This window comes from Solea solea, chromosome 6, assembly GCF_958295425.1.
Source record: "Solea solea chromosome 6, fSolSol10.1, whole genome shotgun sequence".
NCBI lineage: Eukaryota > Metazoa > Chordata > Actinopteri > Pleuronectiformes > Soleidae > Solea > Solea solea.
In genome coordinates, this window is record NC_081139.1 from 8,924,064 (window position 1) to 8,950,163 (window position 26,100).

At 39.3% G+C, this 26,100-nt stretch overlaps 1 protein-coding gene across 6 annotated transcripts in view; it reads right to left on the reverse strand.

Annotated features, from left to right (window-relative positions):
• LOC131461174 (plasma membrane calcium-transporting ATPase 1-like) overlaps positions 1–26,100 on the reverse strand; it is a 76,089-nt gene that overhangs the window by 38,760 nt on the left and 11,229 nt on the right. For 5 of the 6 annotated variants that reach the window (XM_058632229.1, XM_058632227.1, XM_058632224.1 and 2 more), the window contains exon 2: positions 8,211–8,619. In XM_058632229.1, the coding sequence (XP_058488212.1) occupies positions 8,211–8,406 (196 nt within the window). In that variant the 5' untranslated portion in view covers positions 8,407–8,619. Of the gene's footprint in view, positions 1–8,210; positions 8,620–10,015; positions 10,036–26,100 lie in introns of those variants that run through there. The other variant, XM_058632225.1, reaches the window with a different exon arrangement.

Consider the following 26,100-nt stretch of genomic DNA (forward strand, 5'->3'; position numbering starts at 1 on the left):
ATTGATAAGTTTGGTTGAAGTGTGATTGATGAGTTTGATGTTTCCTTTCTGTCCTTGTGCAGAAAGTTCTCTTAGAATGCAGCTCTGCTTACTGAAGACCAAACAACATCTGGGTTAGTGATTCCAGAGCCATGACAGTCATTTTCCGGCAGTGACTCACATCTAACCATCATTCATTCATTCATTCATTCTCCATATGAAGACAGACGGAAAGAGTTCTCAGTCATCACAAATGCTTAAAATGGACTAAAACAGAGGGGTTACTATTTTAGCGTCCTTTGCTTTTGAATTTTAATAATACTTTTGTTTATTTATAGGTCTTTTTTTAATTAACTAAGTGCTTCTGATCAATTTCTGAGCTCATCACAGGATCTCCTTTGGAGAAGACTTGTTTGAACAATCTGGCTTTTTTTTCCCTTCAAAAAATAATGGTAATGTTCAGCAAAACCTGAGAATCTGTGAGTTCCTCTGCATGGCCGTGTGGGCAGAAACATGGCTGCTGTGGACTCTTGGTGGAGTTGGGAGATGTGCAGTGGAACATGATCTGAATTTCAACAGACTGCACTGCCATTTTTAACAGAGGAAGACTCTGCAAGTCAGCATCAGCAGGAAGCCAGACACGTTTCTGTCTATATAGGTTTTAATAATGGTGTTTTATTTCATTTCTTTTGATTAGTCTCTCCAGACAGAATTCTCATGACAATTTTCCACCTGTCTCTCTTTTCTTTGGATGCAGTAATCTGGTAAAAATACTTCATAGTTTGTGCTGCTATTTTGAGTATTATGATCTATGAGTAGAGCAGTTAGCAACTGCACATAAACAGATTCATTTCCTCACTACTAGTGATATATAAAAAGCTTTAACGGTAAAAGAACATGACATGGTTCTGCTTTTCCACACAAGGACACAACCACAGTGACCCAGAAGCATTTTCACAAATTTGGGTTCATGAGGGTAGCAGTTGTAAACATGGGAAACCGTTGACGTTTTAAACTGGACAGTAAAAGATTCAAGGTCAAGGTCAAGGTCAAGGAACGTGCCTGAAGAAAACTAATTTTATAAGATGTTTTCCAAATAATGGGGCTTGAAAGACAAGGTAAAACATATGATGATCCCTATTATACAACAGTATACAATGATTTCATGAAGAAGTCACAAATAAGCATTTCTGCACCCTACAGAGCTACAGAAACAAACCTACACACGTAGATTGAGAATAATTTATAATTGCATGGTAGGAGGAATGGTAAAAGGAATGATGTCATTAATTTGAGTATATGGAGTGTGGGAAGGGTATCCAGTGCATTGGCCTCTCATGGTTTTCATTTATGATGAGTTGAGTGGAGGCAAAGTGATAGGAGATGAGGTGATGTGACATTATTAACTTTAGAAGGGAGGAAGCAGCAGGGGGAAAAAGCCAGTGGGCTGTAGATCACACCAGTATTTTCCTACAATAACTGTGTCCCAGTAGGCAAAAGAATAACGTGGTAAAAACAAGGATTATAAAAGGTATTAGAAATGGAGACATTTTAGGACTTTGGCATTAGGCCAGGTGAAAAACAATTGCTTGTGTTTATTTACATCATTTAGTGTAAAGGGGAAATATACCATTATAGCAGCTTTTACACTGTGCAATTAGTTTTACCATCATAATGACATTAAGCCAAAATGTTGTTTCTTTCAGCTTGAACATAATTCTAAATATTTGACTGACTGTATATGTATCTTTACATCATTTCTTAAAGCAGCTTCATAATAAGCTGGTACATAAACAGTGATTTAAAAATACACTGCTTAACAAAATCATCGTCAGCCAGGTGTCATCACACTGTGGCTTATTTCAAAATTTGGTTTGATCATTTAGACGTCAGTGACTGATGCTGAAAGCTCCTCGGTGACTAAAATAAAGAAAACAGAATGGCTACTTGATCAACACCTTTTTTTCTTTTTTCTTTTTTGGGTGTGATAGTGACGGTGGGTTTCATCTGATGCCTGGCATTATTGTGTTGGTCCCCATGGAAATGATGTTTCTATAACAGCAGAGCAGCACAAATGCCTGTCACAGATGTTTAAGAATTTCTGGTTTCAGCAGAAATTGACTCTAATGCTCCAAAAACACAGGTCTCTTCCAATTCAGAGCCTCATCAGCCAACACACTTCATCTTTCACCAGACATAATATTCCTTTCCATTCATTTTCCTGCTGACAGCAGCATGCATTGATGTACGTTTTAAATGACACTACAACTGTGTCCTTTATTATCACTGCTGGTCACCCACCAGCTCCGACATTGCCTCCATTTTATCTATCATCTTCCTGCAGTGATTTATTTCTTCACTGCTATCCAACAGCTGAATTAACAGTCCCTGATCCACACAGAAAGACGTGAGACTGGGTCACGCTTCAAGACACCCAACTGTTGACACATGTTCACACACACACACACACACACACACACACACACACACACACACACTTCTGGCAAAGTAAAATAATTTCATATTATGTATGTTACACACTGGACTGAACATTATTCTAAACCTTTATAAATTGCCTTCATCCCGTTTATGATCACAAGCCAAAGCAAAGTCTTCTGACATTTTCTCTCAAATAAAAGAAGTGGAAGCTGTCTTTTTTATTAACCGTATGTGACGTATGTCCATGTGCACAGTTGCCACGGTAACCCCACAGAAGCTGTTCTTCGAGTTGGTCCTCCCCCTTTTATGAACACACTGTAAAGTGACAAGCATTCCGGTTACATCTGGCTCTACTGAAGTGTCTATGATCTGTTGAACGGCAAAGACTCCAAACAAACAAACACAAATATTTGCATAAAAAAACTACCCTGTACTGTGTCAGTGTGATTTAAGCTGTGGACAAATTACATGTAGACACACTGTGGTTGGGCCATCTTTAATTTTCCTGGACAAAAGCTCTTTCACTGTGTCTACAACTGCATGAACACATGTGGCTTAACAGCATGCAGTCACATATGGCAACGCTGCATACATATAGCCTCAGCATGTGCCTTATGCCTGTGAGTGAGCTTAAAATTGTCATCCAGATGGTTAGGGGAGTCTTTGAGGATTTTGAAGTGCTATAAAATGGAATGATTTTATTTCAAAGATCACAAAACAAAACAGATGCTTAGCTCTGTGATCCAAATGTACAAGTAAAAAAAACTAAGGGGCCCAAACTGAGTAAAATATACATCAACGGCCAAAATTAAAGTACATCCACAATCTCAGAACTTTTTTTTTGAGGAAATAACCAAACGTAATTTCCACTACTTAATCAAAATATTCCTTTGCGTGATGTGAGTTCTCCATGTTTGTAGCCTTATCTGCAGTCACACACACTTCCTTTTCCCTCAATTTTGCCTGTGCAGTGACGCCACACATGCACCCACATGAATGCAAGATGAAGACAGCATATGTAGTGGCATAGAAAATAGAATCATGTTCTCTAAACAGGATATTAAAAATCATCTGCCCATATTTAGCTACTACTGTAACTCTGCTGTTGTCAGAACATCTTTGATCTTAAACTCGCTCAACTCAAAGCAAAAATACATATTAAAAAGGAATAAAATAAATTAAAAGACAAAACAATGTCACACATATTGTTATTGCAATATCATATTGTTACATCATTTTAAACTCATAACGCCCATCCCTACTGAACAGTTGGTTTTTCCCAAAAAAAGCACATTACTTTTCCTTTGACCAGCCCCCTCCTGACCAGACTAGACACCCAGTGGCCCCAAGGTCATTTGAGTTTAAGACCCCTGTCTTAGATTTATTTTTTAGAATGCAAGATGATTTTATTGGGTTTTTAGGAAAAGAGAGTAAAATCTGATGAACAGAGGAGAATAATTTACAGGCTACAAATGGACACTCACATTCTCTGCAGCAGCAAAATGATGCAATGACTGAGCCTCGTAAATCATATCTGGTTCATAATCTTTACTCCATTAAATTTGATATGGTACATTTTAGATGTGTATATTTCCAAGTCTGAACGCAGAATTTCAGAGGGCAAGATGCACAGAAAATAATAGTTTCTTTCCCTTGTTATAAAAGACATGCGAGGATGAAAAAGCTCACACCAAACGAACAAGAAAGACTTTGCACGATCCCTTCAAGGAGCTTTCTGCTTCATCTGATACAGACATGGATGACCTAAGGCTCTCTTTCTGTGTGTGTGTGTGTGTGTTCATTACAGTATATGACTGGGTCACGCAACTCGGGTTGAATCTCAGATTGGTCATTGACTTCTCACACAACAGAGCTCAAAATGGTCTGACACGACAGCAGGCTGAGAAACCTCTGAACCCACGAACACTTACATAACTGCCTTACACTACTATTGAGTGCGTTTGCTGTAGATAACTTAAACTGTTTACACATTCATGTTATGGGTAATTTAAGTTAAGGTTAAGGTTGAGACTCAGTAAATACTGCGTCTGTATCATCAACTCAAGTCTTATTCTGCCTCCAGGTTCTTTACCAGGCATCTTATTGCTCAGAGTGCTCGGTTGTAAGAGTAAGCTAACCTGATTATCTCGATAAGAGCGACTTCACACGGTTAGATTTAACTTTGTTTGTTTATAATTTCGCTGCTCTGGCTGTGATAATGAGATGTTTCATCCTCACTGACATTTATTTTCGGTCCGCAAAAAAAAAAATCAACCTCTGATGGGATGCAGAGAAGGTTGTCATTGTCAACAGACTGACCAAACACACACACACACAGTCAATCACACAAACAAGGCTCAGCTGTGTATCCCGATGGTTAATGTGTATTGATGACCGACTCTGTTGACTTGCTGGAGGTCATTGATTGTCCTTCTCATCACTTTAGAAAATGTAAGTGAATTTTCCTGGGACCTGGGTTACAAAGCACTTCACAAACAAACACATTTGAACATAAAAATAATCTAAATCTATTTTAGTAAAACAGTAATGAACAGCAGCGTATTCTGTCACCACTCAGGTGAGCAGCCAAGACGATTTGGTTTACTGCCTTCAAATAAAAAAATGGATTCAAACCCGTCACAGACAGTGTCCCTTTCTCTCGTGCTAATTTTGTAGAAAATTGTGATCATATACGTGTAAAATTGATGAATACTTAGTATTAAGGATTGTGGAGAAGGTCAGTTTATTTAAAAAGACACAACTATTAGTATCGAAATAATTTGTTTAGAGAAAGACACAAATAGGGATGACAATCTATCAGTTACAACAGATGGAGTGCCTCAGGATTTGGCTCCGGCAGAACAACAACTGTGGGAAACACGAGAGAAGTTGAGAGGAGTTGAAAGATATTAAAATGTACCGGACAAATGTTTGATACATTTGAATCTTTCACATTCATTTTTCTTTAAATGTATCAAGGGGGTGGGGTTTGTATACATTTTATAAAACAGAGAGTAAAGCACAGTTTCACTTCAGCACCATTGCTGCCTATTGATGCTACAGGGACACAGTCCTGATCTATAGTTATGAAATTAGAATAGTTGGATTTTTCCCATAAGTATGGATCATTTTCCGTGGTTGCCTTTTATTGACATTTGACACCCGCAGTGTCAGATGAATATGATTTCTAACAAAACGCTGGATCCGGTCTTGTCACTACTGCAATGTATTGGTAAAATCATAAACTGATTAAACGTTTGATAACTGATAAACGATTCAACAATAAATTTGTCACTACATAGGTGCAATATCAACTGTGACTTTGATTTAAAATATTTATTATCTAGTGCTTTTGACATTTGATGCATACCTCTAACTGCTGGTGTGTTTACGTTACTTTAAGAATACTACATATTTTTGTAGTAGTTTGTAGTTTGTTTTAAGACAAAGTAAAGACGGCTGACATTACATTAAATCCAGCATGAAAGTCAGAGTCAAGGTCTCTGCTGACCCAAACATTACAATGAATGTAATTAGAAGCAGGAATGGAGTAATCGGAAATAATGATGTTGTTGTCTAACACTACATTACTGATAAGAAATAGCAGGAAGCAATAAGTATCTGCGCTCAAAAAGGATTGACACCCGAGTTAAACGCCCCATATTTGCCCTCAATCTTGCATTTAGGTTTCCCCCATTTCTCGTTCCTTCCCCCTCTCATTGCAGCGAAAATATAATTACACTTTCTTCATTAATGTGAGTAATTTCTTGTGTGGAGGACACAACTACAGCTGTCATCTGATTACTAAATGGAACAGAGCAATGATCTATGTAGCCATTAGGGGAACGGGCTGGAACTAATTTCAATCCTGGAATGGACCGATGGCTGCAAATACACATGCATAAGCACACACACACACACACACACACAGCGATCAAACGATGAGACACAGAGAGAGAGAGAGAAATAACAAACCACAGCTTGTCGGCCATTTTCCCGCCTCATGTAAAGCACTGACTGAAATCTCTGCCAATCATATTTCACCAAACACCACAAATGAAGAAGTGCATCAAGCAGAAAAGTTGTCTCTGCATGACTTGGCTGTTTCACATACTGTCACCTCTTAAATGGTGTTAAAATCTCATATCTACTCTGACTTGCCAATTTTGTCATCAATCTGTGTCTTTATACTATACTTATATCTTTTTTTGGCCTTCCCCAGTTATAAAACAGTCACTTGCAGAGCACCCGGCCCACACTGAACTCAAATAAAGACTTCCTCCGTGGGAGGTCTCAACCCGATTGACATCTAAAATGTGAAAACACAGATCTGTTGACAGTCCTGTTGCATTATGGGAAGGGAAAATAACTCCAACATACTGTGAGGTGTCTCTCCTCATTTCAGTGTTGTTGACCACATTGAATGTACAGTAGCTGTAAACAGGCTCTGGTGCAGTTCAGAAGTAGTTCAGCATTCGCAGAGCTGTCAATGTCACAGTGTTAGAAACGGATACAGTGTCATGAGCTGCCCTGCTATTTTCCATCACTCTCCTCTATGTCTTTGACAGTTCGGTTCACATTTAGATCTTTATGAGTCAAGGGAAGAGTCAACCATGCTGTTCTCAAATTGTCCTCTGCACAGTGACGCAGTTAAAAAAAAACTATTGGATGCACAGGGCAAAGGTTCGCTAAAATAAGATTTTTATTATGCAAGGTAAAGTGATGAGAGAATGTCATTGTTATGCAGCACCATAGGTCGATATTACAGTAAGTGTAGGGGCGTAAACAATCAATTGAACTAACTCACTCAGTGAATTCAGGAGCACATGTGGGTCTGTGGGCTCCGGCACAGTTGCCAGCTTTGACTGGTTGATTCTTGTGCATGTAAATCAGCATTGCAAATGTGTGAGTGAGACTTGAATCTGCAGCTTCCTGACTGATGCTTTAAATAATCTGTTTCAGTGCTGATTAAAATTTTGATTAAAGGATGTTTCATAATAAACAGTGGTTCCTAATCCAATGGGGCAGTAGACATGTGCCAGGCTGGGGAACATTTGGCAACTGGGCCCAGATGAATATGATTAGATAATAATTAAACATTCAGTTGGGCTATCAGAGGCTATGCTTGTGGTAAAAACCTTGACCTGTCTTAACTGTGTCTTTGCTTTTGACAACTCTCTGACACTCAGGTAACAACATGATAATGCTGCTGAATTATAGTCATAAACTCTACGTTTCACTGGGTGTAGCCTTCCAGTTTGAAGCCTAAAAAGTAGCACAGAAGGGGCAGATGGCCACCAGGGGGTGGCTCTGCTGGCTGCAAAAACTTATTACTAAAACAGAAGATAAAGCACAACACATTTGAGTGGACACTGTGTGACAGCTAGTAGCATCCAATAAGACACTGGTTGCAGGTGATGCCAGTGAACTTCCACTTTCAAAACCTGACATCGCTCCAGTCAAATCACAAATCTCAGTTCTTCACAGGAGTTTGCAACCAGAAGAATACATCCCATTTTTTAAACAAGAAGAATGCAGTCTAAAATAAATACAGTCTAGGATAACAGTCAACAGTGACAAAACAGCTTTAAGTACTGTAAGTCTTCAATGGGGCAGACAGATCTACATATGAAGACAGCAGGCATAATATGTGGATTTGGACATCTAAACAAGTGAACTTGTAGTGTTAAAACAGCACACTAGTTGGTCCAAATGAGTTTTTCCTCTAGTTATCTTAATTATCAATTTAACAGAATGCTTGCGTCTGGATTGTTGTGTTGGGTGCATCTTACCCTCTATAGGTGATGTTTTCAGGCGGCGGCAGATACTCTGCACATCTCCAAAATCGTCCCGTATCTTGCCGACTGCCTCAGCGCTCCGCAGTTCCATCAGACCTCTGAGATCCGTCATGGTCACCCCAAAGTCCCCGTCATGGTTGCCCTCAGCAACCGAATTCCCCTGAGGGTGGTCTGCTGTGTTGTTGGCCATATTGGTCCTCTTAGCAGAAGCGTTGTAGTTGACGTTCCTCGGGGTGTCCTTGATTAACTGATCTTAACTTCAGATTTGGTCGTCAGTTCACGGGAATTGAGGGTAGTGTAGTTCAGAGGGGATGAAAGCTGAGGTTAACTCCGGGCCTGGATGTGCATGCTCCTCTTTGTTACCACAGAAACAGAGAGGTAAACATGTTCCTCTGGTTTGTTGCTAAAGAGGAAACAGAAACAGGAAAACATATTTTTATAAACTAGATCTAGACAGGAAACCATCTGAGAGCACAGCAGACAAACATCATACAGCACACAGATCAGTTCACGACTCGCTTTGATTTTTACTAATTAATAGCACAGACACTAATTGGGCCGATTGGAGGAGACTTTCTCATCTCCTACTATTAAAGGAGTCCCCTGAACCACCAAAGTCTTTATGATATAAACTGATTATTGGTTTGTGCTGCCCCTCTGAGACACATGAGTGGATATCTGCTCCCCTTGAACTGTAGGCTCCGAGATAATGACTGGATATAGAAAAGGTATAATTGTGTATTTTCTCTTGTTTATGGATGGGTCACATTGCATCCTTTGATTGAACTCACCATGCACCAGGAGCAAATCCATCAATAAACCAGTATCATTTACAAAGGAAGAAAAAAGACAGTAGTGATGATTAAAAATTCAAGTAAAATTATTCTTTTCCTTTGATTGTGACATGGAAATTAGAAATATTCTTTTCTTTTTGCCCTCAAGATGTGAGCTCATTACCTAGCAGCAAAAAAACACAAACATTTTTGGGTGATTACATATAAGGCAACAAGGAAACTGAATTCATAGACACTATCCTGCTGATGAAGAACAAGGAGCAAGAACTCAGATTCAGTATCTGACAGATTTCCTTTACTCTGACAGTAAGACAGGGTAAGGAAAGCGAATGTGTGGCTGAAATGAAGCATTCCAGTCCATTGCCATGGATTATGCAAGTGCACATCAAAGGCTGTCCTCCATTTTTCACAGTTTAGTGTTATGTGAATGACACTAACACACACACAGACACACACAAGTGTGCCATGTGTGCTAAAAACTTGCAAGACCAATGATGACATTGACATTACACTGTTTATATTAAATAAAAAGGCACCAAATCACAACATACATTAAGGCAAAAACCTTTAAAATATCAGAGAGAGAAGGGAAACCCAACAGTTCACACAATGAGCAAGCGGTGGTGAGAAAAATACTTCCTTTTAACAGGAAGAAATCTCGAACAGAACCAGGCTCAAAAATGTGCGGACATCTGCCTCGACCGGTTGGGGTGAAAGTAAAAATGGGAAACAGAAGAGAGGTGAGGGAAAGAAAGTGAAAGGGATGGAATCAAATCAATACAGGAAATCAGTAGCAATAACCAGCTTAAAGTGCCCTGGGGCAACAAGTTCAGATTGTGACCACACAACGTGCCTGACATCAAACAACAACTACATGGCTACATTGGCGAAACAATGGCAGAAATAGCTTTTTAAAACACAGAGCCGATACAGTAGTATATCAAACATACAGTAAATGTGTCATTTACAATCAATATATAGTGGTGAGTAATGAGGCTTGTTTACCTTTTCAGCAAAATGTAAACCAACAGCAGCAAAGCAGGAAGAAGAGCACTAATTCTCTCCAATCACAGGAGTCTAAGTTGCACCAAACCAATCAGAATGTGAGTTGTTGACATGAGATTAAAAATACACAAATAAGCAACTGCGCACACGTGAGACTGTTTACAATCAAACAGGACATTCCTGAAATCTTCACACTGTCTAATAGAAATCCTAAAGTCTGTCCTGAAGTGGTAAAGTTTAAGCTCCTGAGCAAAATAAGCTCTCCTCCCTTCTTCAGTGGTGGCTATACCCAGGCATTTGTTTTCTTCTGATACATTCTAATGCACCATGTTATTATACCTATATGCTGAATGCACCTGTTTTTTTCCCCTGACCTTTATAATATATTTACCTCAGAATGTTCCATTAGCAATTAGAGCATTAACATGAATGAGTCAGAAGCAGATCTCACAGTTTACCCTCAACTACAACTGCTGTAATATTTACTTTTACTTCACCAACCCTATAAACCCTAACCCTACTAACACACAAAACAAACTCAACCGACCTTTGATTTTAAGTGTATTTGATATTTGTTCCAAGTCGAACAAAGCCATTTTATCCATTTATCCTTTCATCTTGATAAGTGTGATTCTATCCAAGGTGATCATACTTTTTAACCAACATGTTTTTTTGGCAACAATAACTGAAGAAGGAGCATTTGATACACAGTCTGACTATAAGCCGTGCGTAACGACAGGTTGATTGAATCATGAAAGGAAAACAAGTGCACAACTGACACATGTTGGGTGGAGTTTCACAAACACACTCGGGCACATTTATCGTCTGTAAGTACAGCACCACACCTACATCAGTCCAAAGGTAGGCATTCCTATTTTTACACCTAGTGACACACTCACACACACACACTTTTCCCTCACATACAGTATCATGTGACTGATTGTGCATGATGTTAAGCTTTGGCAAACAGATGTATGATTAACGAAGACCAATCGCACAGGGATAATGGAAACACATCGTTAGCAATGCTACGCTGTCGATACTAAAATGGTACTAAAATGGCCACAATTAATAAAAGTCTGTAGAGCTTTTGTGATTTGCTCGACTGCTGTTATACAACCAACCAACTATTGCAGAACATGTCAGTGAGAGCATCACATACTGAAGATCCTGTTTTCATGGATATACTCTGAACTAAACTAGACAAAAACCAATAGTTTGACATATTTTATGTGATACGTAAAGCTGCAGTCGACACGTCAATCACAACAAAAATAAACGGTTAATCAGGTCTCGACAGATGCTTGGGAAATTATTCATCTTCATCTTCTGAATGTGATAATGAAAAACTGAAAACTCACAGGAAAAGAAGCTTAGACTGAGTAGACAGGTGAGTCACGCACACAGCAGGTAGAACGTGACGATGACAGGACTGATCACAACTATCTGCACTTTTCGTACGGTTCTCACCATCTGACAAGTTGTTAAACAAAAAAAGCTTAATCTTACAAGAACTCGTCTAAACCACACCACAGTTCTTTGTTCCCTAAGATGGCGCCACACCAGTGACAGCGTGACACAGCAGCTCCACTTACTTTTGAGCCATTTCTTTCCAGTCAGAAACATTTCCTCGCTGTGGGGCCAAAGAGTATAATCTCATCTTACCATATTCACAAACCAGCCCATACAAAATAGGTCAACATGTCAACGTTATACTTCTTTTATTTAGGTAGAGCACATATTCATAACCAAGTACGTAAATTAACAAAATATCCTCCTTACAGTTTAACTTGATGTAAACATAGTATCACGTTCTAGAACAAATTAACCATTGAAATTATGGATTTAACAAAATGATTCAACGTTACCACTGCAGGTTTGTGCGTCTTAGTTTAACGCCAAACACCATCTCAGTTGATTGGTCTTGCTTTTTCATCAAATATCCTTTCTCATCTGACATACATTTGATATTGACATGGTGTGTATACTGTACAAGTTCAATATGTATTTGTGGACTGGAGATGGAGGTTTTAAGATAGCTTCAGCAAAATTTAAAGACACATCTTATTCATAGAGTCAAAACAGAAAAAGTGGAATGAAACAATAAGGACAGTCAGAAAACGACAGCAGCAATGGAGGAAAAGGAAACTTGATAAATATTCAGTGTAATTTTCTATTGTTAATCAGTGAACTACACTGCAACTGGATCAAGCTTTTGCCACAGAGAAAAAAAACAAAGAGCTCAACAGCAGGAAGTGATGTCAGGACATTTAGCCGTCTCTATATATAGATGGACAATCAATGTAGCCATAAGAAGACGACCAGGGTTTCTCTCTCTCTCTCTCTGTATGTGTGTGTGTGTGCGTGCGTGTTAGAGAGACAGTGCGTCTGTTCTTTGTCCATCTTATCTGTTTGTTACTGACTCAAGATGAAATTATGTTGCAGCCAGCCACTCAGCTTATACGAGTGTGTGTGAGATATGATAAGCGTGTGTTTGTGTGTGTGTTTTGATCCCGCCTGTTGACTCCCTCACCCACATCTTCCACAAGATGTGAAAAAACATTTCATGTCTTGTTTTATGTCAAAATCTACACGAAACCCCACGGTATACTGTGTTGTGCTAATATCATGATAGATTAACGGTAGGTATGGAAAGATTCCCATATTCATGGTTTGTGAGAGTTTAATGTCAGTATAACTGAAGCCAGCTGTGTGGAGATGGGAGAAGCGGTTGTAAATGATGTTGGATTTTCCATCCATATTCTAGATGGATACATTGTTGACACCTGAGAACATAAAGACATATAAGTACATCTGGAACTGCACGCTCTTTAGGACCACGTTCACTTACAGTGAATAAGTGAACGAATCCATGCTGCAGAGTGACTCACGCTGACTCACCAACACATCAATCATGGCGTTATTATTAGATGTGCATTAACACAGCAGCCTGGGTAGAATCTTTGCACATAAAATATTTCATGATTTCACTTTTGTGTTAACAATGGGATGGGCTGACCACACGGAATTATAATACCTTCAACACTGACTGTTGCCAGGCCAGCCATTGTCAGAGTTTCTGGAGATGGTATAATGGCTTGCACAGTGGAAATAACTATATTGATGAGCAAATACAAGTGTCTCTTGATGTCAGAAATGACCCAGTGAGAGAATCTATCATACAGCCAAGGCTGCCACAGATGATGACGACTCAAAAAAAGACTTGATAACTGAGTGGAAGAAGGAATGAATTCATCGCAATACATACTGTACACTGGGAAAGTGACCAGACTACAGATGTTTAACCAAACACCTAACACATAGTGGTAATTTCTGCACAGAATTCTGGACCTTGTTAGGGAGGGAATCTCTTACTCTCAACAAACTCTTTATAAACACAGTACAGCTGCAGTTACTGGCATGCTTTAACTATGCTTTAAAAGTAGTATGGGGGTTTGAAAAGTCGGTATATGTAGCGACAACGTCACTAAGTTGACAACACTGTTGTTTGGTCTGTTTGCTTTATGATAACCTTTATTTTCCTTTTGTTCTCCTGGCTTGGTTCATTCGGTCTCAGTTTCTGTGATTATATGCATTGTAATGAGTGCAACGTCTTCTTCTCCATTTTTGGTGTAGCAGCATTACAGTGCCACTAATAGACCCGGCATATGTACTACAGCGTTTCATGTGGATGGAGACATTTCCTGAAACAATGCCGTGTTTACGGGATAAGTATAATTCACGTTTTGTTCCATTTCTGTGTGGATGTTATGGTGAACCTCATTGCCCAGTTGGGACCTACATGTCAGGCTACACTCGGGACGGATGGGATAAGTGGAAAGTCGTGTGCCTTGCTGCACTGGATGTAGAGGATGTCGAGGATGTGTACATATTCACATTCATGATGATCGGAATGCTCTCCCTGGGATGGGGAATGTACCTGCAACACCGGTATCTGAGAAAGACCAACAGTAAGAGGACCAGGGAATGGAGCGATATGAAGGTGGAAAGCGCAATAACAAAGAAACTCATGGTTGGGCTGCGCTCCGACGTCTCAACAATCCTCGAGCACATGAAAAGGATGGAGAAGAAAAGCGAGGTGAATCCTACGGATGAAATAGATGACTAAAGTGAAAAAAAAAATAAATAAATAATAATAATAATATGATGCAGTGACCTCTATTGATTGGATTGATTGGATTATTTGTGACTTTTGGGAAGTTGAATATGCCAGGCAACAAGTCGAGAATGTCACGGGCGACGGAACATCATGGACACATGAATAAACACACATGGAGTCTGAGTTGACTGTCTAGAGCTAGACTATATCTCTGAGTTCTATCGTATGCTGAAACATGTTTTCTTTGTCAAAATGTCATAAAAAAAAAAAAAAAAAAAAAAAAAAAAAAGGAAACGAAATGTATGATGATAATGGGGGCGGGACTAGTTAAGCTTTGCTTCTCCCGCATTCCCTTTCGGTTATGTATATTGTGTGAACTGCACTGTTATGTGATGAGTGATCTAAATGTCATGACCGAAATAAAAAAATAAATAAATAAAAAAAAAAAGATGTGGCCACATGTCAGGTCTTCTCTCTTTTCATTATCCGTCATCAGATTGGCCCTCTGCTCAGCTGCTGTTACCCCCCTCCTCTTCCTCTGTTCTCTGCCTCTGCAGACACACCTGCTCTGCATACTAAAGCAGTAGCCTGCACCACCCTCCTCCAAACACACACACAGGCTGCAGGCCACACCCTCCACACAGAGGAACTTTTTTTCTTCTTGTTGCACCCAGCAACAGATCTAACACACACACACACACACACACACACACACACACACACGCGGTCCCACCGAATTATGTCACAAGGACATTTCAACATGCAGGGCACGTCGAACAGCAGTCAACACCAGGCCACAGTATTTGGTCTAGACGACATTTTGTGTGTGTGTGTGTGTGTTAGAGAGAGAGTAATAAAGAGAGAAAAAGAGTGAGCCCAGGAATGCAGGAGGTCACACCCATATCTGCAGTCATGTGACCAGAGTGGAAAAAGGAAATCCCCATACTGCAGCGAGACGAGGCAATGGTCCGGACTCACTGTGCAGCGTCAGACACCCACACAAACACACTACTCAAATTCTAGACTAACCCTTTCTATGTGTGTGTACGCGCACTCTCTCACACACACACACACACACACACACACACACACACACACACACACACAGACACAGACACATACGCAGATGTTTATCTCAACTCAGCATGCGTTAATTATGATGACACACAATGGACAATTACTAAGGATCATCTTACAATTCTGCACACAAATGAGTCCTGCATGCACAGTCACATGCTCGCACACAAACGCATATATACTCACCTAGACAAAACACTTGGCAAATGACTCATCTTCACAGGAAACAGTTCAGGTGTGGAACTTCTATGTATGATTTCCTCTCTTGATTTACTTTAACCCTTATTTGTAAATATGCCATACTGCACAATGTGCTGTATTCAGGTCGAATCTGATTACACAGCAGATCTGTCTGCTATATAAATCATATTAAAAATTCAATCCAAAGAGAAACACATTTAGCTCTTATCAGAGCTAAATGAGCTCTTCAGTGATAGTGATGTCATAGTGAAACCGCATAAACACAGCATCACCACAGCTCTCTGCTGGGCCTTCCCCAAAACTCCAGCAATGTTTTGGTTTGTTTTTTTTACTTCATGACAACAGAAACAGAGGAACCTCCCTGCATTGCTGCACTGTTTTAAGCAATAAGTATTAGATTCACATCAACTCTTTTCATAGATTTATGGGACAAATGATCTTGCACGTTGTCGAGTACTGATGTGCGACAAAGCAGTACACACATACACACATGGTTCCATGCAGAAGGCTCATTCCTGGGATTCCTGACAGTAATCCATGTTTGCAGCATCAAACGGGTCATTATGAAGCCATGGGAATATCGCTAACGCTACCCCTATTCACATGTATCAGGGGAAAGTTGTATTCACACACACACACAGGATCAGCTACAGCTGACAAGCATCCAAAACAAATGTTCTTAACCTGCATGCGAGAAAATGTCTTCAGTTACCAGAGGGTGGCAATAGTCCTGACTTTGTCATTGAAACAGGGAAGCTGGAATACCTATTCAGCATTGCATATTAACTGCATTGTTTTGTTCATTTTGTGTCTTAATGAGGGCCATGGACAAACCATTTAGCATACATTGCTATTACAGTGATGCTGACTGAATTTGTAATTTAATTTTTTTTAGCCCAAGTGTCGCCAAATGTCCAACTTAGAAATGTTAACAGTTAGTTGATTTATTGCCCTTTAGAATTTAACCATTTACACATTTATGAATCAGCTAACACACAGTATCGGTTTCCTTTCATATTCATGTCATTTTTCCACACCTCACATTAACCAAAGCAATAACAAAGAAGTCGTCAAAGGGCATGGCGAGGTGAGAAGAGGCAGCCTCTGAGCTGCACCTTTGCCAGGTTATAGAGCTGCAACTCAGCGGGAGGACAGAGCTGCTACTCCTCCTCAACCAATACTTTTCAAGAAGCTCAAAAACAATGAAATAAATTCCTCAGTAACAAACTCTAAACCACATTGAATGGTGGGAGGCAAACATGCCAAATTTCCACGTTAGTCAGCTCAAGTCTGTGTCAGAGAGAATTCTCTGCAGACTGACTTAATGACAAGCTAACAAACAACAGCCTCATTCTTTTATTAGGTTATCATTATTATTATTATTATTATTATTATCATCATTCTTTATGTGTTACATGAAGATAACTACTAGGGACAAAATACAAGAAAGTTTTTGGCATAATGCACTGTCAAAAAAAAAAAATCTTGAATATACATTTAAACTAAGAAAAGCAGAGGTGTTTCTGCTATCCACTGCTCACAATTAAGGAATACTGTTAATTAACCTGTTCAATTTTCAGTTATGGAAAAATGCAGATTGGTCAACCCTAGTCATGTGATGTAACACTTTAGTCAAGGACTAAATTACCACAATAGCTAATGCAAAAAATAAAGCTAATGCGAATAACCTCCGAATGGGATGCATTTTTATTTACACAACACCTGGGAACTTAGCTGGAAGAATATGGGTATTTTATCAGCTGCAACCTGAGCCCAAAAATTAACCAGCTGTGTATGTGTGTTAACAATGAATTCCTTTCATTAGATAAACTAAATGGACACAGAATAACAGAAATACAGACAGAGAGGCCCTGCAACAACAGCATAGCCTATATGCCCTTTATGTCCTTCTTGTTCACCATATAATTTTTAGACCAAACCAGCAGGAGAGCATCTAGAGATTTTATAATCCTGTTTACAGGCTGAATCTTTGAAGCTCAGCCCAATCTACACTGGAAAAGACCTGCAGCAGCCAGAGTGTGTGTTTGTGTGTGTGTGTGCAGACACTGGTCAATCCCCAGGTGAGAGTGTGTATGAGGATCAGTCAGATAAAAGCCTCCATTGTTGCAGCACCTACAGTGAAGCAGGCTGCCAATACAAAAACACTTAGCGGAACTGAAAGATTTACAGCCATATCCCTTTAATGTGTATGCTTTTCATTAAACAGCATCCACGTGGGACACAGATGACATGGGGTTTTGTTTTTTGTGAATTATTGAGGGGAAAAAACACTGCTCTTAAGCTTGACTGTTTATTTCAGGGCTTTCAGCCACTCTCATTGTCTTCACAAGCACATGTATATATTGTATATACGGTAAGTATGCATGTACCTGGGCCGCAACAATTAATCCATTATCAAACTATTATTAAATTAATCTGTGTGTTTTTTGGAAATACAATGAGCTCTGAGTTTTCAGCTTCTTAAATGTAAGTTGTTTTTGGACGAAACAAGACATTTGAGAACATCGTCAATTGTGGACCTCATAAAACAAGCAACAGATGAATTGATTATGAAAATATACGCACATATGTACAGATATCGTATATTATTGTAATTATTGTTATTTTAAAACAAATTTTCTTTGAAAAGCATACACTTAATGCCCCACATTTCTGGGACAAACTCACTATCAGTGGACCATGTTTACTGTCAACACTACTGAACTCTGCAGCAATGAATACACAACTTCTTGATGCTATACTATTCCTATATTATAGCATATTATTATTATATACGATTACTATTAAGCAGATAGAAAGACACCATATATGAATTTTGCTGCATGTTAGTGTATGTCATTTTTTTGTGTTTGAACTAGGACACCTGGTGATGCAGTTGCCTCACAGCAAGACAGGTCAAATCCCCATTCAACTGAGGGCGAGGTTGCATGTTCTATCCCTGTGTGTGTGGGTTCTCTCTGGGTATGTTTCCTCCCAGTCTCCCAAATACATGCAGATTAGGTTAACTGCCCTATGATGGACTGGTGAGCTGTCCAGGTGTACCCCACCTTGTGCTCTATATCAGATGGGATTGGCTCCAGCTCCCCATGACCCTCATGAGGAGGATTAGAGAATGAATGAATGACTGGTCATGTGCCATAGTAGCTAGCGTAGCTCTCACTGACTTGGAACTAAAATAATGTATGTGTGTGTGTGATGGCCAATAAGTCATCGGGCAGTATGTCACACAACTTATCTCATAGTCGGTTTTCATTGTAAAAGTGAATATGCTGGATAGCTGTTGTGCTCCGGGATGCCTAACCCGATTTATATTCAGTCTGTCAAGTTTTGTATATCAGTCAATCTCCATGGATTTAAAGAGTCCAGTGAACTCTTACAGGTTGAATCCAGCACTGATACTGTTCCATTTAAGGCTCCCATGATAGTGCTTTGTAGAAACGGAGTCACATGACATCCAGAGCCCTACATTTCTGTCTATCAAAATGCAGCATAGCCTCAGTATCAAATTAGCAAGGTTTATAAAGAACTGGTTTTCATTCTTTGAAACAGCAGATGAGGGTCCTGTGCAAACCCTGATCTCAGGCCTATGAAACGACTGCATGATGCACAGAAACACAAACTGTGAGTCAGCCATTTTCCTCCAACGCCATTGCTGGAACTCATCAAATGTCAGTCCATGGTTTCTGCTTGCACTTTTACAGACCATCTATTCACACTATAATGTACACCTCCTAACAGCAAGAACAATACTTTTTGTTGCATTTGACTAAACAACATCAATAATATGTCCAAGAATAGAAAAAATAATCAGCAAAGGAACCTCCGGTTTACTGTACATCTGCAGCCACTACACTCACAAACATCCTGTGGACTTGAGCTGATAATAAAATTTAGATCACACACACACACCCATATGGACCCTTGCAGATATGCAAATGCAAAAGACCATGAACTGGCTTTAATGCTCTTATGGCTGAACGGCAGCAAATCCCTCCAGTAAGATTCCAAAGTCTGTCAAACTGAAACTAGAAGAGTTTGTAGCAGAAGGTTAAAGTACATCATACGTTAAACCTCACAAATGGTTACAATGTTTATGTGCCCACACGTAACATGATTTTGGTTTGGTTCTGCAGAGTGAGATATTTACTTGGCTTAACCACAAATCGTTTAATTGTATTTTTAAGAAACACAGTGGAAACAAAATCTCCAGAATACCTGACCTTCATTATGGAGACCATTAAAGTCAAACTGTTTAATATGAAATCATATATATTTTCAAATTCCACCTATTCCTATTGGGCGCTTTGAAGGGGAACTCTTTTGAAGTATGTGAGCATCTGTGCAATAAAGAGTTTTCCAATTAGCTTTGACAGCTAACGAGCTCTGTGGGGCTGTGAGGGTGGGCTGCCCTGCCTTTGATATGGCCCAGGTGACAGCAGCCGCAGCTGGGGCTGAGGCCAGCTGACCTCCTCTGGGCTGGATACTAACAGGTGTAGTTCCAAACCCAAACCCCTCTGCAGCTTCAATCAAGGTTTTGTCTAGCCATTAATGTTACTGTCTGTTTGCTTTACCAGAGCATAGGCTGTGATGAGAAAGGTAGTGGTCAGTTTCACTTCTGTTCTGTTAATATTCAAATGAGTTCAAACAGGTAGGTCCAGTTATTTGTGCGCCCGCTCTCACAGAGTCTATGTAAACAGACCTGTATATACATCACCTCTGTGAACTGCTGGTGTTGGCAATCTAGACGTGTTTATGTTAACAAACCCACCCACATTTTGGTCACTGAGAATAATCTGGTCTTGCCGTGTTCTGTTTGTGGCTCTACTGCCAAACTAAGTAGACAAGGAGGCGCTAATGTTTTTATCAGCAATTGAGTTTTACAAGGTCAGCAAACTCAGGTATGGCTTGTTTTAATTTTACATTTTAAGAATGAATATAGTTTGACTTCAAATTGGCCCATAAAACATAGCAGCAATATAGCTTTTTTTTTTGCAAATAAAAGCTTTTCTGTTGTCCAGCAAAAAATTGTTCAGGTTTGGGAGCTTTTCAGATGCTTCAGTGTCATAGAATATCCACCTAAAAGGACAGTTAGCTGGCTTGTGTCCTAGATTTTCACAACAAAACATCAATGCTGTCTTCTTCCGACGATGAGCCAAAAGGTCATTCAAAGTGGATCTGAGGCCAAGCTGTGACAGGCAAATGCAACATTATTTAGAATGTAAAGTTCACATTCTAGTTCACGTTCTGCTCAAAATGTAATCTTCCATAAGCACCTATTTAAATAGCAACCCTTAGAATCCAGCACCTAAAGGCGCACTTTAGGTTTCCTACCATATGACAGCTGACAGCTGCAGGAGTGACAGCATATTGGAGATGCAAGTCTACAGTATATGAGGGAGACGCCTCTCAAATAGCAGGTTTTGCCCTGTGTAGCATGTACACTACCCTAGTAAAGCACAGTTAGGCATTAACAGATAGCTATTATTTAGATTTGTTATTAATTGGGCTAGGTTCAGAAGACTAAGTTTGACTCTAGGAGTAGAGAGGAAGACACAGAGCACGGTTTAGTTCAAGCTTCGCCTGTAATGGCAAGGCACAACGATTGATCCAGTGGATGGGGAGAAAAGCCTGTATTGAGGGTGAATATATGTAGTGTATATGTGGGCCGTTAATGAGTTGCAAGTGGCAAAAAGAAGAGGAGCGGCTGCACCAAGGAGCCTCCTACCAGCCCGACCAGAGCAGTGGCGGTTCAGTTGATCCTTCCTTTGGTGGAGACACACTGTGCATCATTTATCTGCTAATACATATCTAATCTAATACTCTGTTAGCTGGCTCATAAATATGAGTGTTCAACGGAGTGCAATAATTAAAATTGTTATGGGGGGGTTCAAATTTATTCAAACAAATTACGGGTCATTATAAATTCATTTGAACTTTTGGATTTGAATTTGGAGGTTAAACTGGACTAGAAACATCATAGAAGTGAAAAAGTGTGTGTGTGTGTGTGTGTGAGAGCTAGAGAGTAATGGCATGTCAATGAGACACGGAGAACATGTTAGATAACAGCTGCTGTCTGCAGCTCGTTGATAAGGAGGACATTCCAGGTGGGACATGCCAGCATTTTTCCCATGAGGTAAATGAAGAAGACAAAGACGTCACTAAAAATATGACACCACAGAGCTGCAAACATCCTGCCGCAAACCCTAACTCTAACACATCATACAAATCAAACCTCAGGCCCTACAACTTCCCAGACGTATGGCTTATCCTGCCACAGAGAGGTTGAGATCTGTAGTAGCTAACAGTTTGAGAAGTGCAAGACAAAGTGTGTATACACACACACGCGCATATCAGCTTACATTTCACTTTCACTCCAAACATCAGTGTTTCTTCTGTCTGTAAGAGCTCTGAGACACAGACGTACTACATCAGGTATCGAGTGTCATAGGAAAAGTTTATTTATTGATTCAGGTTCTGGACACGTTTCAGTGAATCAGAGCTGCAAATAACCATTGCTTTCATTATCAATTCATTTTAATGAATATTTTCTCCATTTCAAAATTCTTTGACCTATATTATGTCCTGTTTTGGGTACAAACGGCAACTAACCAACTATAAAAAGTATCTCCTATTTGATGGAGATGGCAGCACAGTTCACATACAGCCATCGGGGCATATCACAATGGTTGGAATATTTAAAGGGTGATGTAACACCCCCAGAATCACTGTAGTTAAAGCAGATGACTACTGCAGCAGCACAAACTTCAAGCCACTGTTTGTGCTGCTTATCAAGGAGGAAGTGTTACAGTAGTAATCAGTTTGTTTCCTTCCTCTTTTGCTTTGTTTCATGTTCCACAACCTGCCAGGACTCTTGCTTTTGGTCCCACACATGGAATCTGATACACAGCTGTGCAACAATAGCAAAACCTACTTCACTGACACATGTCTGCTTGTGTCTTCTGTGCTGATGAAAAGTCATAGTCTGTGAGCATGTGATTGTGAGCGATGGTCACCAGTTTTCAGTTAAAGAGTTAAAAATATGTCATTGTGAATTCCTTAACGTTATACAAACATGATGTGATCCACCTTTACAGATCCATATTCCTGCAGAAGACACTGAAGTAAGTCATATTTCATTATAGATTTGGATGCCACATCACATCAGGCATCTTTATAAATAATTGAAGAAACACATTTTCTCCTCCCTCTGGCTGAGAAGAAGCAGTTGAATCCCAATTTGTATCAAAACAGGGATATCTGGCACATGGAGAAGAAATATGCTCATAAAAGGTCCAGCACCAGCATTAAGAACTTTATTCTGAGACCATCACAATGATTATAATCAGAGCAACAGAGGAATCTTCTTACTGCATAATGACAGGTGGCCATATCTGCAATTTTACAATATGCAGAGCTTCATTAATCATCTAAAATGTGCAGGTCTTAGAATTAAGTGTTAGGTTTGTTGAAACGTCACAACCTCTGGTTCTCTGTGTTATTTAATTAATCAACTACAATGATGTTTCACAGTGGATTTTGTGGTTTCCCCAACTATATAGAGCTACTGTGTGCAGTGGACTCAAATCAATGAACCAATCGATAAAAACATTGCAGTTTTCTTCCTGTATACTCCTCATGGAGTCAACCATAAGAACCTTTTTGTTCAGTAAATTTACACAGAAGTCAGAGAGCCAGTCAAGCTTACATGCTGCTCACGATGGTAAGTTCATCTTTATGAAACCAGCCTTCACATCACTGTTTCCCATGGAAGTAATTCAGTATCTGTTGATAGACCACATGGTGTGTGCATGCCCGCACGCAAACACACAGTTCACCACCATCAGAGCCTGAGTGGTAGGAAAGAGATGATCTTATGTGCCACTCTCACACTGTCTTTCTGGCTCTGTCACAGTAATAAATGACCATAGCGTGAGCACACCGCAGCATAATAGAGCACAAAAAAGCAAGAACAAGACAAACAAGGAGAATGTACAAGAATGGTGTACGCAGCAATAGAGCAAAATGCTAACTTATGTTCCCTTGTGTATTCGGGTAATTGTAAAAAAAACGTTTTAGCATATTTTTAGACTGTGGCAGGGCAAATGAGGCCACCACAGTCAACATATTTAATTAGAAACACTGCCATTATCAATATCATCTAGAGCTGAATCGATTAATCGATTATTAATCGATTACTAAATTAATCGACAACTATTTTGATAATTGATGAATCGGTTTGAAGCTTTTTTCATGATTAAAACAAGATTTTCAATTGTTTAAACTTCTTAGATATTTTCTTCATTTCTTTGCTCTGGATAACAAAGACATCATTAAAAGTCAATCATTTTGGTTTGTGGACAAAACAAGACATTTGAGAACATCATCATTTCCAGGTTTGACAAACACCGATCAACATTTTTTAAGGTTTTCTGATATTTTATGGACGATTTTAATAATCGACAGATTAATCGATTATGAAAATTATCATTAGCTGCAGCTCTAATATCATCTATCCACTTGGGCTGCAACCAACTATTATTTTCACTTAATCTGTCAATCTGTCACCTGTCAAACCTGGAAATGATGATGTTCTCAAATGTCAAAAACGATTCAGTCTTAATTTCTTTGTGATATAGAGGAAAGAAACCAGAAAATATTCACATTTGAGAAGCTGAAAAACCAGATAGTTTGTTTTAATTACTGAAACAACACTCAAACTGATTAATTGATTATCAAAATACAACTGTTATAATTAGTATCCAATGATATCCAGGTGACAGTTGATATCTGTCAGTTTGATGCTGGACTGGAATAAGTGAGCAATATTGAAAAACAGCACCAAACACATGCAGACATTTTTTGCGTCAATCAAACGAATAAATACATGTACCAGGTTTTTTTTTTTTCTGAAATCAATCAGAGAGGTCAGGTCTACATCAGCGTATGAGGGTTATTGTGATGACCATTATTCTTCTTTACTGTGGATATCTATCCAGCTCCATCTCTGGAGAGTCCTGGATGGAAGCGGATGATCCATCTAATTGATTGATTCTGCTACAGCCTCACACTGCAGACAGAGACAGTTTTAGTTTAATGTCCATCCTGTCCAGAAGTCAAACTGAGAGACTGTGGCAGCATGTTACACACCTCTGGAACGGTCTAGAAGAAGTGGAACCAGTGGAACATTTTCTCCACTGCAGCAATAAAAACATTTGAAAATGACTACATTGATGTTTATGTATTATGTTTTATGACACAACAAACTCAGTAAAAGTCTTTTAGTCTGCTGCAATATAGAGACTTGGCTCCATTGTTTTTTTTTTCATTTGTGCAGAGAAATAACCTCAACACCCATCAGCCTATTCCAGTCTCCAGCAATGAGACAGCACATTACTCAGCCTCAGATGACTGTCAGTGGAGCATCTTATGACTAAGAGCAGAGTGGAAAAAATGCTTCACAGTCTGCTATTTGTTGGGCTGAAAACCAGTTGGACAATGTGACACCAAACATTCCTGGGTTTCATAAAAAAGTGACTGTCTGAGCAGAGAGAGGAGGGTCTGTGTGAATGCAGAAAACACAAGCTGCCATTCATGTTGGTGGTTGTGAGCAGGAAATCACTCAGTCTAATCAGCTGAGTGTGTGACAGACTCCTATTCAGAGGAGGAATGTCAATTTGAAATCAGTTTCTGCCTTAGTGGTACAACATAAGTTGTGTCTCAACAGCTGTTGTCCAAAGTTACACAAGTGGAACTATAAAAATTATGAATTGGTAAAAATGAATTATGGATACACACCATAGATTAAGAGAAATGTTTGGTTTTAATTTGCAGGCACTACAAGATGTAGATTCAGATTTTTGAAACTGCATGGAGGAAATATATTGTATCACATGATTAACAAAGCATGAAGACAGAGAGTAACTCAGGAAACAGTCCGACTTTCAACTCATTTAAAATTACAACACAGACTTAAAAACAGTTTTAGAAGCTTATACATTATGATTAGAAAAGCAATTTCTGTGTGGACACATCAGGTGTTTTTCCATTAAAAGCTCCAGGAATTCACAGAGTTCTCCCTGAACACTGGTGTTTATTTCCCCTGGAATTAAAGAATGACTTTTCACAGTATGCGTACATTATGAGGTTGTTTTTAATAATTAAAACAAGCTCCCTGATTTCTCAGCTTCTTTGCTCTGTATAACAAAGAAATAAAACTGAATCGTTTTGGTTGTGAAGAAAACAAGACATTTGAGAACATTATCATTTCCGATGAATCAAGACAGTAGTCGACAGCTTAATCAATTGTGAAAATAATCATTAGGTGCAGCTCTAATGTGGATGTCTCATCTTCAAATGTCAGACCAAAACATCTTCTCCTTATTAATCTCTATTGATTCAACCAACGAGCTGCCAGGTAACAGTTTTTGACAGATAAATAACATGTTTTTGTTATAGGCAGGTGATCACCTAAGTATATGTTGCCATTACATTTAGGTAACAATCTACTCACTGATGACGTCACAAAAAACAATCACGTTTTCAAGAAATCTCTTTCTTATAATTTCTTATGAGTAAAACTGTGCGGAAGGGTTAGGGGATGCGGGATTGACACTCTACCATCAGACTAAGTTTCATCCAAAACTGATCCAGATTACAGTTTAGATGT